The sequence below is a fragment of the Salmo salar genome, chromosome ssa09 (assembly GCF_905237065.1).
Source record: "Salmo salar chromosome ssa09, Ssal_v3.1, whole genome shotgun sequence".
Taxonomy (NCBI): Eukaryota; Metazoa; Chordata; class Actinopteri; order Salmoniformes; family Salmonidae; genus Salmo; species Salmo salar.
Genome location: NC_059450.1, coordinates 106,503,870 through 106,518,937, shown reverse-complemented (window position 1 = coordinate 106,518,937; position 15,068 = coordinate 106,503,870). Strand labels below are relative to the sequence as shown.

General features: G+C 46.7%; 1 protein-coding gene across 6 annotated transcripts in view; it reads right to left on the bottom strand.

Annotated features, from left to right (window-relative positions):
• Positions 1 to 3,959: 3,959 nt before the first annotated feature.
• The window catches only part of LOC100306788 (fibroblast growth factor 12), a 162,080-nt gene continuing 150,971 nt past the window's right edge, over positions 3,960 to 15,068 (bottom strand). For 5 of the 6 annotated variants that reach the window (XM_014213400.2, XM_014213399.2, XM_014213398.2 and 2 more), the window contains 2 exons: positions 7,802 to 8,000; positions 6,211 to 6,461 (listed from right to left, as the gene is read on the bottom strand). In XM_014213400.2, coding sequence (XP_014068875.1) covers positions 6,316 to 6,461; positions 7,802 to 8,000 — 345 coding nt within the window. In that variant the 3' untranslated portion in view covers positions 6,211 to 6,315. 6 annotated transcript variants of the gene reach the window in all.

The following is a 15,068-nucleotide window of genomic DNA, read 5'->3' as shown; positions in this document are numbered from 1 at the left end:
CCTGTCCCAGACCTGTTGTCCCAGACCTGCTGGAACCCTGACCTATTGACCGGACGTGCTACCTGTCCCAGACCTGCTGTTTTCAACTCTCTAGAGACAGCAGGAGTGGTAGAGATACTCTCAAAGATCGGCTATGAAAAAGCCAACTGACACTTACTCTTGTGTTACTGACTTGTTGCACCCTCGACGACGACTATGATTATTATTATTTGACAATGCTGGTCATTTATGAACATTTGAACATCTAGGCCATGTGCTGTTATAATCTCCAACCAGCACAGCCAGAAGAGGACTGGCCACCCCTCATAGCCTGGTTCCTCTCTAGGTTTCTTCCTAGGTTTTGGCCTTTCTAGGGAGTTTTTCCTAGCCACCGTGCTTCTACACCTGCATTGCTTGCTGTTTGGGGTTTTAGACTGGGTTTCTGTACAGCACTTTGTGACATCAGCTGATGTAAGAAGGGCTATATAAATACATTTTTTATATATTTTTTTTTTTTTTTAGTGCGCCTGCCCAGTCCAGTACGTCCTGTTCTGGCACCTCCTAAGCCAGCCCCACGCATCAGGCCTCTAGTGCGCCTGCCCAGTCCAGTACGTCCTGTGCCTGCTCCCCGCACTAGCCATGAGGTGCGTGTTACTAGTCTGGAGCCTCCAAAGCCAGCCCCACGCATCAGGCTTCCAGTGCGCCTGCCCAGTCCAGTACGTCCTGCTCCGCGCACTCACCCTCCAGTGCGCCTTACATTTACATTTTAGTCATTTAGCAGACGCTCTTATCCAGAGCGACTTACAGTAGTGAATGCATACATTTCATATATATATATTTTTTTCTGTGCTGGCCCCCCGTGGGAATCGAACCCACAACCCTGGTGTTGCAAACACCATGCTCTACCAACTGAGCTACAGGGAAGGCTTCATAACCCAGTACAGCCAGTGCATGCTGTGAGCACTCGGCCTCCAGTGACGCTCTCCAGTCTGCAGCCTCCAGCGACGCTCTTCAGTTTGCAGCCTCCTGCGACGCTCCCCAGTCTGCAGCCTCCAGCGACGCTCCCCAGTCTGCAGCCTCCAGCGACGCTCCCCAGTCTGCAGCCTCAAGTGACGCCTCCCAGCCCTGAGCCTCCAGCGACGCTCTCCAGTCTGCAGTCTCCAGCGATGCTCCCCAGCCCTGAGCCTCCAGCGACGCTCTCCAGTCTGCAGCCTCCAGCGACGCTCCCCAGTCTGCAGCCTCCAGCGACGCTCCCCAGCCCTGAGCCTCCAGCGACGCTCCCCAGCCCTGAGCCTCCAGCGACGCTCCCCAGCCTGGAGCCTCCAGCGACGTTCTCCAGTCTGCAGCTTCCAGCGACGCTCCCCAGCCCTGAGCCTCCAGCGACGCTCCCCAGTCTGCAGCCTCAAGTGACGCCTCCCAGCCCTGAGCCTCCAGCGACGCTCCCCAGCCCTGAGCCTCCAGCGACGCTCTCCAGTCTGCAGTCTCCAGCGATGCTCCCCAGCCCTGAGCCTCCAGCGACGCTCTCCAGTCTGCAGCCTCCAGCGACGCTCCCCAGTCTGCAGCCTCCAGCGACGCTCCCCAGCCCTGAGCCTCCAGCGACGCTCCCCAGCCCTGAGCCTCCAGCGACGCTCCCCAGCCTGGAGCCTCCAGCGACGTTCTCCAGTCTGCAGCTTCCAGCGACGCTCCCCAGCCCTGAGCCTCCAGCGACGCTCCCCAGCCCTGAGCCTCCAGCGACGCTCTCCAGTCTGCAGCCTCCAGCGACGCTCCCCAGTCTGGAGCCTCACGCGACGCTCCCCAGCCTGGAGCCTCCAGCGACGCTCCCCAGCCCTGAGCCTCCAGCGACGCTCCCCAGCCCTGAGCCTCCAGCGACGCTCTCCAGTCTGGAGCCTCCAGCGATGCTCCCCAGCCTGGAGCCTCCAGCGACGCTCCCCAGCCTGGAGCCTCCAGCGATGCTCCCCAGCCCTGAGCCTCCAGCGACGCTCTCCAGTCTGCAGCCTCCAGCGATGCTCCCCAGTCTGCAGCCTCCAGCGACGCTCCCCAGCCCTGAGCCTCCAGCGACGCTCCCCAGCCCTGAGCCTCCAGCGACGCTCCCCAGCCATGAGCCTCCAGCGACGCTCCCCAGCCCTGAGCCTCCAGCGACGCTCCCCAGCCTGGAGCCTCCAGCGACGTTCTCCAGTCTGCAGCTTCCAGCGACGCTCCCCAGCCCTGAGCCTCCAGCGACGCTCCCCAGCCCTGAGCCTCCAGCGACGCTCTCCAGTCTGCAGCCTCCAGCGACGCTCCCCAGTCTGGAGCCTCACGCGACGCTCCCCAGCCTGGAGCCTCCAGCGACGCTCCCCAGCCCTGAGCCTCCAGCGACGCTCCCCAGCCCTGAGCCTCCAGCGACGCTCTCCAGTCTGGACCCTCCAGCGATGCTCCCCAGCCTGGAGCCTCCAGCGACGCTCCCCAGCCTGGAGCCTCCAGCGATGCTCCCCAGCCCTGAGCCTCCAGCGACGCTCTCCAGTCTGCAGCCTCCAGCGATGCTCCCCAGTCTGCAGCCTCCAGCGACGCTCCCCAGCCCTGAGCCTCCAGCGACGCTCCCCAGCCCCTGAGCCTCCAGCGACGCTCCCCAGCCCTGAGCCTCCAGCGACGCTCCCCAGTCTGCAGCCTCCAGCGATGCTCCCCAGCCCTGAGCCTCCAGCGACGCTCCCCAGCCCTGAGCCTCCAGCGACACTCCCCAGCCCTGAGCCTCCAGCGCCGCTCCCCAGTCTGCAGCCTCCAGCGACGCTCCCCAGCCCTGAGCCTCCAGCGACGCTCCCCAGCCCTGAGCCTCCAGCGACGCTCCCCAGCCCTGAGCCTCCAGCGACGCTCCCCAGCCCTGAGCCTCCAGCAACGCTCCCCAGCCCTGAGCCTCCAGCGACGCTCCCCAGCCAGGAGCCTACGGAACGGGAGCTACGCCCAGAGCATCCTCTGTAGTGGGAGGATTGAGAGGGGGGGGTGTAGCACAGGGACCGTTGTTGACGGTGGCCACCCTCCCTTCAAGTTTGGGGTTATTTTTGTGGGGTTTTGTTTTTGAGACGCATTCGGGGTCTGCACCTTTGGGGGGGTACTGTCACAACCTGACCAGTAAAAGGGGTTATTTGTTATTGTAGTTTGGTCAGGGCGTGGCAGGGGGTGTTTGTTTTGTGTGTTTCGGTGTTTTTGGTTTATGTTCTATATTTTCTATTTCTATGTGTATATCTAGTTTTCTATTTCTATGTTGGGTTTTTGGCAATGACCTACAATTAGAGGCAGCTGGTTGTCATTGTCTCTAATTGGAGGCCATATTTAGTTGGATTTGTTTTCACGTGTTTTGTGGGTGGTTGTTTCCAGTATAGTCTGTGTACCTTACTGGACTGTTTTCGTGGTCAGTTTATTTTGTTTGTGTTTTCTTTAATAAAGAAAGAAGATGAGCACTTTACCCGCTGCGCCTTGGTCCAATCCTTACGACGCCGATGACAGGATCAAAACTTTCCATGTTGCATTTATATTTTTGTTCAGTGTAAATATTTGCCTTTGATATAAACAATCCTTATGACCATTCCTTGATCTTAGTCAGCTAAACGCCTAATACTTGATTGCACATGGTATAACTATTATCGCTGGCATATTGTTTTATCATCTTTATGGAGTCAGATAATTAATTTAATGGGCTAATTGCTTAATCCTATTACGAGTCGCATGTGAGGAGTATATATTATACAAACATATTAAATATTGCTTCACTACAATATTGTCCTGTAAATTAGCCAAATTACCTTGTTTGCCCAAAACTATTGTGTAGTTTCATGACAGGAAATTGATTATAACATCAAATAGATGAACCAACATTCAAGACATTTTACTTAAACATTTAGAATTTAAACTTGCATAGTTTATATGTATCTAATTCAGATCAAAGGCATTCAAAAGCCACAGACTCCTGTTTATACTACAGGAGCAATAAAATGCCACAGAGACGCCGGTTTGGTTCCATTCTTTTTTATTGTTCTATTATATTTGTTCATCCTGCTTTTTATTTGCAATGTTTTTCTATTATATGATGCATATGAATGTGTTTCAATATAGGAGCAAACATTAGCAAACACAAAGACCATTTACCGTAAATATGGCATTAATCTCACCCTTCAGTTTTACCCTCCATGGTCAGGGTGAGATCGACAAAGGGCCTACCTCCTTTATGAGACATCCAAACAAACTGGTACATATTGAGGCAGGGCTCTTTTTGCCCTCATACCATTGCCTGCATGCCATGGACCTGACCTAATCTCAATGAGCCCAACCCCAACCCTCCAACACAAGTAGTCCTAGTGCTGGTGTCATTTTTCCCCAATGGAAGACTTCTCAGAGGCAGTATTGAGTGATTGGATATTTTTTTTCCTTAGTGGAGTAGTAGTATACCGATGAAATGCAAAATCACCAATTTACATAAAGAAAATTCAGGGGGGAACCCCGCCTTCAGGTCGGGCCTCCTTCAGCACAGCAGCCAATCAGAGACAACCTCATAGACCTCATGACTCCTTAATAGTCTAATATGAACATATCTAAAAACTCTCCTCCAGTGTTGGTGGACTGTGGTGAGTTATGATGAGTTGAACTGTTATGAGTAAAGAGATAAGACAATAGGATATAGGGCAGTGCGTGTAGATATTCCCAGCAGCATATCCAGAGTCTACAATGAATCAGGGCAGTGTATAACAGATTCCCAGTAGTGCAACTTATCACACAGGAATGCTGAGGTTCATACAATGACACATTGTATGATTTGGATGGTCGAGAATGCAGTCTGTGCTTTTAGTAGAGCACTTTAAAATATAAATAGCCATAATAAGTGGAGGTCCCAATGAACTATGAAGGAATTCCTGGATGATGTCTGAAGGTATAACTGGGCGTGGAACTCAGGTTTTGATGGCAGCAGTAAGTATCATGACATCTGACATCAGGGTTTGACCTTTGACCTCTCTCGTTAGCCCTAGCTGTCCCCTCACTCAGGATCCTTCCAGAGTGTCCATCACAACTCTCACATTCAAATATTTTTCTGGGTCTTTTGTTCAAATGCTCATTAGTGTACCAAATTATTTTAAAAAAAGCATCACACCAATAATAAGACTTCCTTTCAGAGTTTCATACTGTACAATGTTTCTAGGCGTAAAAAATATTATATGAATCCTTGACTACTGTACAGTATCGGAACTCTACATATCTGTCTGTCTCACAGAAACTTCTGTACCAGCGTGACTGCTCTGTGAGTGCAGGAGAACAGTGGCTGCACTAACAGCTCAAGTAGATAACAATAATACTAAACTGTACCATGTGACCAGCCTACCTTTGTACAGGTAGCTAAACCCCCTACCCCAGTGATACCCCTGGCCCATCCCCTTCCCATTCCCAATGAGAGCATCATATCAAATCACACAGCAGAATTTGTGATACACGCCTATTCCCCTATGAAAGCAGTGTCTGTAGAAGAGACCCTCAAACCTCCCCGTGCCAAACCCCTGCCTTTACCCCACCATGACTCCCCTCCTCCAACCCAAAAGGAAAATTATAATAATGATAGGAGGGAGGGGGGAAAGAGTCTTAGGCCTAGAGTCAATCAGATCAAGCGTTAACCGGCGATAGCTGATGTTTTGGCAGGGTCGGAGGTGTAACTGTGTTGGAGCTGTCAAATCTGTGAGCAGCTGCTCTTGATCATTGTCATGAAGCCACACCCGAGTTCAGAATGAGAAAGTGTAGGATATAGAGAAAATATGACGCTGAAATTTAAAATCTTTAAACGAAATTATGAGGATTTCTATCAGCCTAATCTCACATTCCTGTGTTCGAACTTGTAAACAAGGCTGCATGGGATTTCTCTTAATGGCAATGTCTGCTTTAGGTATAATGCCAGGAGCCGCATGTCGATTTGACAGCTCTAGTGCAGTTCCATCTCCAACACTGCCAAGACGACCGCTATGCGTATTCCGACAAAAGTCGATCTGATTGAATAGAGCCCAAAATCAATTACAATACAATTCTTATTCATGATTATAACAACACAAAGAAAGCAAATGAAAGTGCTGTTGCTTTCATAAAATCAAGATGTGTGATCTACCATGGTTTAAAGCTTATTTTAGAGCTTGACTTTGAAACATTGACATTGTCATGATAAGGAAGATGAGCTTCCTGGTGCCACACTCGCATCAGGCTTTTGCATAAAATGTCAATTCAACGTCCTGATTTTAAAATATGTTTATTTTTTATTTTTTGTTGTGTTCTCATTTATCGTCGTTGTTGTTGTCGTTGAACAAGGTGTAAGAAATCAATGGAGCGATGTGCAGGCTATGAGCCACCGTCCTGCTCTGTGGAGTCCTGGCCCGCCACTTTTTCTCCTCCGTTTAGGAGAGCGGGAGCCTCAGTCCCTGAGTCTTTCCGTGAGCGGCCCTTCTCCTCGATGTCATGCAGCGATGGCTCTTTGTACATGCAAACTGCAGAAGGGGCGGGGGGAGCGGGGCAAGTGAGAGAAAAAGAGAGAGATGGAGATGGAGGTAGAGAACAAAGAGGAGTGAGAGAGAGAAGGGATATTTATACAGTATAGTAAAGAGATATAGGTGAGAGCAGGAGGGGAGAGAAAGGAGGGGAGAGAGACAAGGCAACGAGAGAGAGCGAGAGAGAGAGAGAGAGAGAGAGAGAGAGAGTGGAGGGATATTTATACAGTATAGTAAAGAGATATAGGTGAGAGACAATATGAGAGAGAGAGAGAGAGAGAGATGAGGGATATTTATACAGTATAGTAAAGATACATAGGTGAGAGCAGGAGGGGAGAGAAAGGAGGGGAGAGAGACAAGACAACGAGACAGAGAGAGAGAGAGAGAGAGGGAGGGATATTTATACAGTATAGTAAAGAGATATAGGTGAGAGCAGGAGGGGAGAGAAAGGAGGGGAGAGAGACAAGGCAACGAGAGAGAGCGAGAGAGAGAGAGAGAGAGAGGAGGGATATTTATACAGTATAGTAAAGAGATATAGGTGAGAGACAATATGAGAGAGAGAGAGAGAGAGAGATGAGGGATATTTATACAGTATAGTAAAGATACATAGGTGAGAGCAGGAGGGGAGAGAAAGGAGGGGAGAGAGACAAGACAACGAGACAGAGAGAGAGAGAAAGGGAGGGATATTTATACAGTATAGTAAAGAGATATAGGTGAGAGCAGGAGGGGTGAGAGAGAGAGAGAGAGAGAGAGAGAGAGAGAGAGGAGGGATAGTTATACAGTATAGTAAAGAGATATAGATGACAGCAGGAGGGGAGAAAGACAAGACAACGAGAGTGTGAGAGACAGAGAGAGAGAGAGAGGAGGGATATTTATACAGTATAGTAAAGAGATATAGGTGAGAGCGGGAGGGGAGAGGGAGAGAGATAGTGAGAGGAGGGGAGATAAAGGTCAGAGAGAGACAAAAAACAGAGGAGATTAATTGAGAGATTCAGCATTAGTTTATAGTAATTTTAGTTAAATTAGTTTAAAACAACATTAGAACCTACATTTGCCCCCCAGTGGGGTTGGGGTCAATTTGAATTGAAGTCAGTCAACTCAAGAAATAAACTGAAATTCTAATTCGATAATTGAAAAAAATGGCATACATTTTCTATGACTTCTCAATAAACTGAAAAGGAGAAGCTATTTATTTCAAAAGTTTCAACAATTTTCAATTTAGAACACTTCCTGAATTGTGTGACTTTTAAATAAACCTTGACTTGACTAATGGCAGGTGTTGCATTTGAATCCAGCCCTGAGTGTGGCTGGCTGGCAGTCAGACTGTGTTTCAGTCTCACCTTCGATGGGTCTGGGAACAAAGTGTGAAGAGGGCTTGGTCTTCTTCACCCGGTTGCCCTTCATGACCACACCATCCTTGTTGAGGCCCATGTACCAGGCCCTGCCAGATTCATGCTGCCGGTACAGTGTTGATGAGTAGATGACATAGTAGTTCTCAAACACAGACTCCTTGAATTTCGCCTCTACCGTGAACAAGTCCTGAGAAACAAAGAGCGGAAGACTTGATATCAGGTATTACAGTGCTCAAAGAGCTAGCCCACCGATTTAAAAAAACGTTGAACATCAATGGAATTTTTGGTTGAAAATGCAAAAAGTTGTCAATGAACACAAATTTTAACTGCATTTCAACCACCAATCAATGACAAGATTTCAAGGTTTTATTTATTTCAAGTAGAATTCACGTTTGTTGACAACTCAAATAATTATCCACCAAAAATGGACATTAATTTTAAGTTATGTCAGGTTTTTGCCTGAAGGGGTGTTACCAGTGGAGGCTGTTGATGGAAGAAATTAGGAGGATTTCTACCTACATCCCTGTCCACTGGGTATTACAGGTTGGATATGTATAAAATCCAGTAAATTGATGGAGTTTGAGTAGAATAATACAAGTCGACCTCAAAAAGATCCTCCGTCTCACTACACCTGCAGAGCGTAACATTTGGTCTAGATTTTTCCTTTTCGCCAGACTTTGGAATTGTTGACTGTGCCATTGTGTCATAGTACCCTCGAGCTGTGAACAGGTGGACAGGGTGGAGAATACGATTAATCACAGCACAAAACACATCAAGTACTGTGTACACACACACCTGACACATACTGTAGACATGAATGAAAAGACAGCCATCGCCCTGTTTCCAGAAATTCAATTTAACAACATTATCTCTACCATCACCCCTCCATTATTTCAGCCAATGGTAATGTTTCCTTCAGCTCTGAGGGATGTTTTTGTGAGGAAGACCGCATGGAGGACAGTGGGAGAAGAAAGGGGGGAGAGCAGTGGGAAATTGAGGGATGGAAAAGAAAAAGTAGAGAATATAACATGATGAAATAGACAGTGAACTTCAGTCAAAGCTCATGGCTTTTAATATCACCATCTCACCTCCCAACCCAAATCACTCTATTCAGATATAAGATCACATAATTTGAATAAAAACTTACATTGTCTACAGTGACGGTCGGTGCCGTTTAAGATGCGGGAGGACAATTTTCTTAATGAGAATGGTCTTATTTGTATTACAGCATATTGGAGGTTTCTACAACCTAGCCTACAAATTGAAGTTTACAACGTACAGTGCATTCGGAAAGTATTCAGACCCTTTGACTTTTTCCACATTTTGTTACGTTACAGCCTTATTCTAAAATTGATTAAATATTTTTTTTTCTCATCAATCTACACACAATACCTCATAATGATTAAGCGAAAACAGGGTTTTCGAAATTTTTGCAAATGAAAAAAAAATTAATAATAATAATATATATATCACATTTACATAAGCACTCAGACCCTTTACTCAGTACCTTGTTGAAGCACCTTTGGCAGCGATTACAACCTCAACTCTTCTTGGGTATGACGCTACAAGCTTGGCACACCTGTATTTAGGGAGTTTCTCACAATCTTCTCTGCAGATCCTCTCAAGCTATGTCAGGTTGGATGGGACACGTCGCTGCACAGCTATTTTCAGGTCTCTCCAGAGATGTTCGATCGGGTTCAAGTCTGGGTTCAAGTCAAGGACATTCAGCGACTTGTCCCGAAGCCACTCCTGCGATGTCTTGGCTGTGTGCTTAGGGACGTTGTCCTGTTGGAAGGTGAACAGTCGCCCCAGTCTGAGATCCTGAGTGCTCTGGAGCCGGTTGTCAGCAATGATCGCTCTGTACTTTGCTCCGTTCATCTTTCCCTTGATCCTGACTAGTCTTCCAGTCCCTGCCGCTGAAAAATATCCCCACAGCATGATGCAGCCACCACCATGCTTCCCCATAGGGATGGTGCCAGGTTTCCTCCAGACGTGACGCTTGGCATTCAGGCCAAAGAGTTCAAACTTGGTTTCATCAGACCAGAGAATCTTGTTTCTCATGGTCTGAGAGTCCTTTAGGGGCTGTCCAACAGGTTGTCATGTGCCTTTTACTGAGGAGTGGCTTCCGTCTGGCCACTCTACCATAAAGGCCTGATTGGTGGTGTAAGGTGGAAAATTACAAACTCTATTAAATACATACGCTGTATATATTAAGCCTTAAATTTGTACATATCCACTGTCTGTTTCTGTCATGTAAGAAGAAGCTAGTGTTCTTCCAGTCTTGTCTTTGTGTAACTTAGTCACAAGGTCAAAGACAAAGGGCCGTCTGAGAGTGACCACAGTTTTTGGTCCATACTGTTCTTTTTGTATCTTTCAAGGGCACAGCTGTGTGGAGATATGAAGAGAACATAGGCTAGCTTGAGCAGCAGCAGCTAGATAGTAAGAAAACTGGCGTTATCACTTGTTTGTACACTATGTTCCCACCACCCTCTCACACATCTGCTAAACTGCCACGTAGACAAAGGTTATAAAAGATGAATACACCCCTGATCAACGCAAACACAGTTCATTTTCATAGCAGCCACGTCCAAAAAGCATGAACATTTCCTCGTTGTATAATTCCTTCAAGAATCTACGCGCTCTCCTCTCACCTTTTCAGTGCACAATACAACAGCTGTCTGTGACCCGGCGAATAAACCTTTCCAAGCCATACGTAACCACTACACACAACCTACATCATTGTCATCATATTAGCTAATGTCATAGTCAACTAGAACTAAGGCGTTCATAAACAGGCTACAACCATGCAGTACAGTGTGGAGCAAGCAGTTTAGCAGTTACCCCGGTGGACCCCGATGGCAATAAATGAATAAAAACAAAAACTTACCTTGACTTGGAAGTTCCAGTGTTGGATAGCCATAGTCAGCTAGCTAACATAGCATCCCTCTGTTTGAGCTGGGTGTTTGAGTAGGCTAAACTAGCTAGATGCATTCTCTAGCTAGTTAAGTGAAAGTGAAAAAAATACAACTAAAAATAGCTAGCCTTCTCTCTCATTTTTGAAGAAATTAAGTTGTTCAAAACTGTTCAACTATTGTATTTTTCTCTTTGAGTCAACTACTCACCACATTTTATGCACTGCAGTGCTAGCTAGCTTTAGCTTGTGCTATCAGTACTAGATTAATTCTATGATCCTTTGATTGGGTCGACAACATGTCAGTTCATACTGCAAGAGCTCTGATAGGTTGGAGGAAGTCCTCTGGAAGTTGTCATACTTACTGTATAAGTCTATGGAAGGGAGTGAGAACCATTTTGTATTGAAGTCAATTTACACAGAGGAGGACGGAAACTAGCTGTCCTCCGGCTACACCATGGTGCTACCCCAGAGAGTGCTGTTGAGGCTACTGTAGACCTTCATTGCAAAACAGTGTGTTTTAATGTGAATAAAATGAGTATAGTATTATCTCAAAGGATAACTTTTTTTATTGTGTCAATCAATCCGGGAAATGTCAAGAACTTTGAAAGTTTCTTCAAGTGCAGTCGCAAAAACCATCAAGCGCGATGATGAACCTGGCTCTCATGAGGACCACCACAGGAAACAAAGACCCAGAGTTACCTCTGCTGCAGAGGATAAGTTCATTAGAGTTAACTGCACCTCAGATTGCAGCCCAAATAAATGCTTCACAGAGTTCAAGTAACAGACACATCTCAACATCAACTGTTCAGAGGAGACTGCGTTAATCAGGCCTTCATGGTCGAATTGCTGCAAAGAAACCACTACTAAAGGACACCAATAAGAAGAAGAGACTTGCTTTAAAAAAAAAAATTTTTACCTTTATTTAACCAGGTTTAACCAGGCTAGTGAGAACAAGTTCTCATTTGCAACTGCGACCTGGCCAAGATAAAGCATAGCAATTCGAAACATACAACAACACAAAGTTACACATGGAATAAACAAAACATACAGTCAATAATACAGTAGAAAAAAAGAAAACAAAAAGTCTATATACAGTGAGTGGAAATGAGGTAAGACAAGGGAGTTAAGGCAATAAATAGGCCATGGTGGCGAAGTAATTACAATATAGCAATTAAACACTGGAATGGTAGATGTGCAGAAGATGAATGTGCAAGTAGAGATACTGGGGTGCAAAGGAGCAAGATAAATAAATACATACAGTATGGTGATGAGGTAGATAAATGGGCTGTTTATAGATGGGCTATGTACAGGTGCAGTGATCTGTGAGCTGCTCTGACAGCTGGTGCTTAAAGCTAGTGAGGGAGATATGAGTCTCCAGTTTCATTTTTTTTTTTGCAGTTCATTCCAGTCATTGGCAGCAGAGAACTGGAAGTAAAGGCGACCAAAGGAGGAATTGGCTTTGGGGGTGACCAGTGAGATATACCTGCTGGAGCGCATGCTACGAGTGGGTGCTGCTATGGTGACCAGTGAGCTGAGATAAGGCAGGGCTTTACCTAGCAGAGACTTGTAGATAACCTGTAGCCAGTGGGTTTGGCGACAAGTATGAAGCGAGGGCCAACCAACGAGAGCGTACAGGTCACAGTGGTGGGAAGTATATGGGGCTTTGGTGACAAAACGGATGGCACTGTGATAGACTGCATCCAGTTTGTTGAGTAGAGTGTTGGAGGCTATTTTATAGATGACATCGCCGAAGTCGAGGATCGGTAGGATGGTCAGTTTTACGAGGGTATGTTTGGCAGCATGATTGAATGATGCTTTGTTGCGATATAGGAAGCCGATTCTAGATTTAATTTTGGATTGGAGATGCTTAATGTGAGTCTGGAAGGAGAGTTTACAGTCTAACCAGACACCTAGGTATTTGTAGTTGTCCACATATTCTAAGTCAGAGCCGTCCAGAGTAGCGGTGCTGGACGGGCGGGCTGGTGTGGGCAGTGATCGATTGAATAACATGCATTTAGTTTTACTTGCATTTAAGAGCAGTTGGAGGTCATGGAAGGAGAGTTGTATGGCATTGAAACTCGTCTGGAGGTTAGTTAACACAGTGTCCAAAGAGGGGACAGAGTTATACAGAATGGTGTCGTCTGCGTAGAGGTGGATCAGAGAATCACCAGTAGCAAGAACGACATCATTGATGTATACAGAGAAGAGAGTAGGTCCGAGAATTGAACCCTGTGGCACCCCCATAGAGACTGCCAGAGGTCCGGATAACAGGCCCTCCGATTTGACACACTCTATCAGAGAAGTAGTTGGTAAACGAGGCGAGGCAATCATTTGAGAAACCAAGGCTGTCGAGTCTGCCAATAAGAATGTGGTGATTGACAGAGTCGAAAGCCTTGGCCAGGTCGATGAATACGGTAATGTCTCTTGTCGATGGCGGTTATGATATCGTTTAGGACCTTGAGCGTGGCTGAGATGCACCCATGACCAGCTCTGAATCCAGATTGCATAGCGGAGAAGGTACGGTGGGATTCGAAATGGTCGGTAATCTGTTTGTTAACTTGGCTTTCAAAGACCTCAGAAAGACAGGGTAGGATAGATATAGGTCTGTAGCAGTTTGGGTCTAGAGTGTCACCCCCTTTGAAGAGGGGGATGACCGCGGCAGCTTTCCAATCTTTGGGAATCTCAGACGATACGAAAGAGAGGTTGAACAGGCTAGTAATAGGGGTTGCAACAATTTCGGCAGATCATTTTAGAAAGAGAGGGTCCAGATTGTCTAGCCCGGCTGATTTGTAGGGGTCCAGATTTTGCAGCTCTTTCAGAACATCAGCTATCTGGATTTGGGTGAAGGAGAAAAGGTGGGGGCTTGGGCGGGTTGCTGTGGAGAGTGCCGGGCAGTTGACCAGGGTAGGGTTAGCCAGGTGGAAAGCATGGCCAGCCGTAGAGAAATGCTTATTGAAATTCTCAATTATACTGGATTTATCGGCGGTGACAGTGTTTCCTAGCCACAGAGCAGTGGGCAGCTGGGAGGAGGTGCTCTTATTCTCCATGGACTTTACAGTGTCCCAGAACTTTTTTGAGTTTGTACTACAGGATGCAAATTTCTGTTTGAAAAAGTTAGCCTTAGCTTTCCTAACTGCCTGTGTATATTTGTTCCTAACTTCCCTGAAAAGTTGCATATCACGGGGGCTATTTGATGCTAATGCAGAATGCCACAGGATGTTTTTGTGCTGGTCAAGGGCAGTCAGGTCTGGAGTGAACCAAGGACTATATCTATTCCTAGTTCTACATTTTTTGAATGGGGCATGCTTATTTAAGATGGTGAGGAAGGCACTTTTAAAGAATAACCAGGCATCCTCTACTGACGGGATGTCAATGTCATTCCAGGATACCCCGGCCAGGTCGATTAGAAAGGCCTGCTCGCAGAAGTGTTTTAGGGAGCGTTTGACAGTGATGAGGGGTGGTCGTTTGATCGCAGACCCATTACGGATGCAGGCAATGCGGCAGTGATCGCTGAGATCTTGATTGAAAACAGCAGAGGTGTATTTGGAGGGCGAGTTAGTTAGGATGATATCTATGAGGGTGCCCGTGTTTACGGATTTGGGGTTGTACCTGGTAGGTTCATTGATCATTTGTGTGAGATTGAGGGCATCAAGCATAGATTGGTGTCGAGGGCACAGCTGGGGGCAGAGGGTGGTCTATAGTCAGCGGCAACAGTGAGAGACTTGTTTCTGGAAAGGTGAATTTTTAGAAGTAGAAGCTAGAATTGTTTGGGTACAGACCTGGATAGTAAGACAGAACTCTGCAGGCTATCTCTGCAGTAGATTGCAACACTGCCCCCTTTGGCAGTTCAATCTTGGCGGAAAACGTTATAGTTAGGGATGGAGATTTCAGGGTTTTTGGTTGTTTTCCTAAGCCAGGATTCAGACACGGCTCAGACATTCGGGTTGACAGAGTGTGCTAAAGCAGTGAGTAAAACAAACTTAGGGAGTAGGCTTCTAATGTTAACATGAATGAAACCAAAGCTTCTACGGTTACAGAAACAAATGAAAGCACCTGGGGAGTGGGAGTGGAGCTAGGCACTGCAGGAACTGGATTAACCTCTACATCACCAGAGGAACAGAGGAGAAGTAGGATAAGGGTATGGCTGAAGGCTATACGAACTGGCCATCTAGCACGTTCGGAACAGAGAGTAAAAGGAGCAGGTTTCTGGGCACGATAGCATAGATTCAAGGCATAGTGTACAGACAAAGGTAAGGTAGGATGTGAGTACATTGGAGGTAAACCTAGGCATTGAGTAATGATGAGAGAGATATAGTCTCTAGAGACGTTTAAACCAGGTGA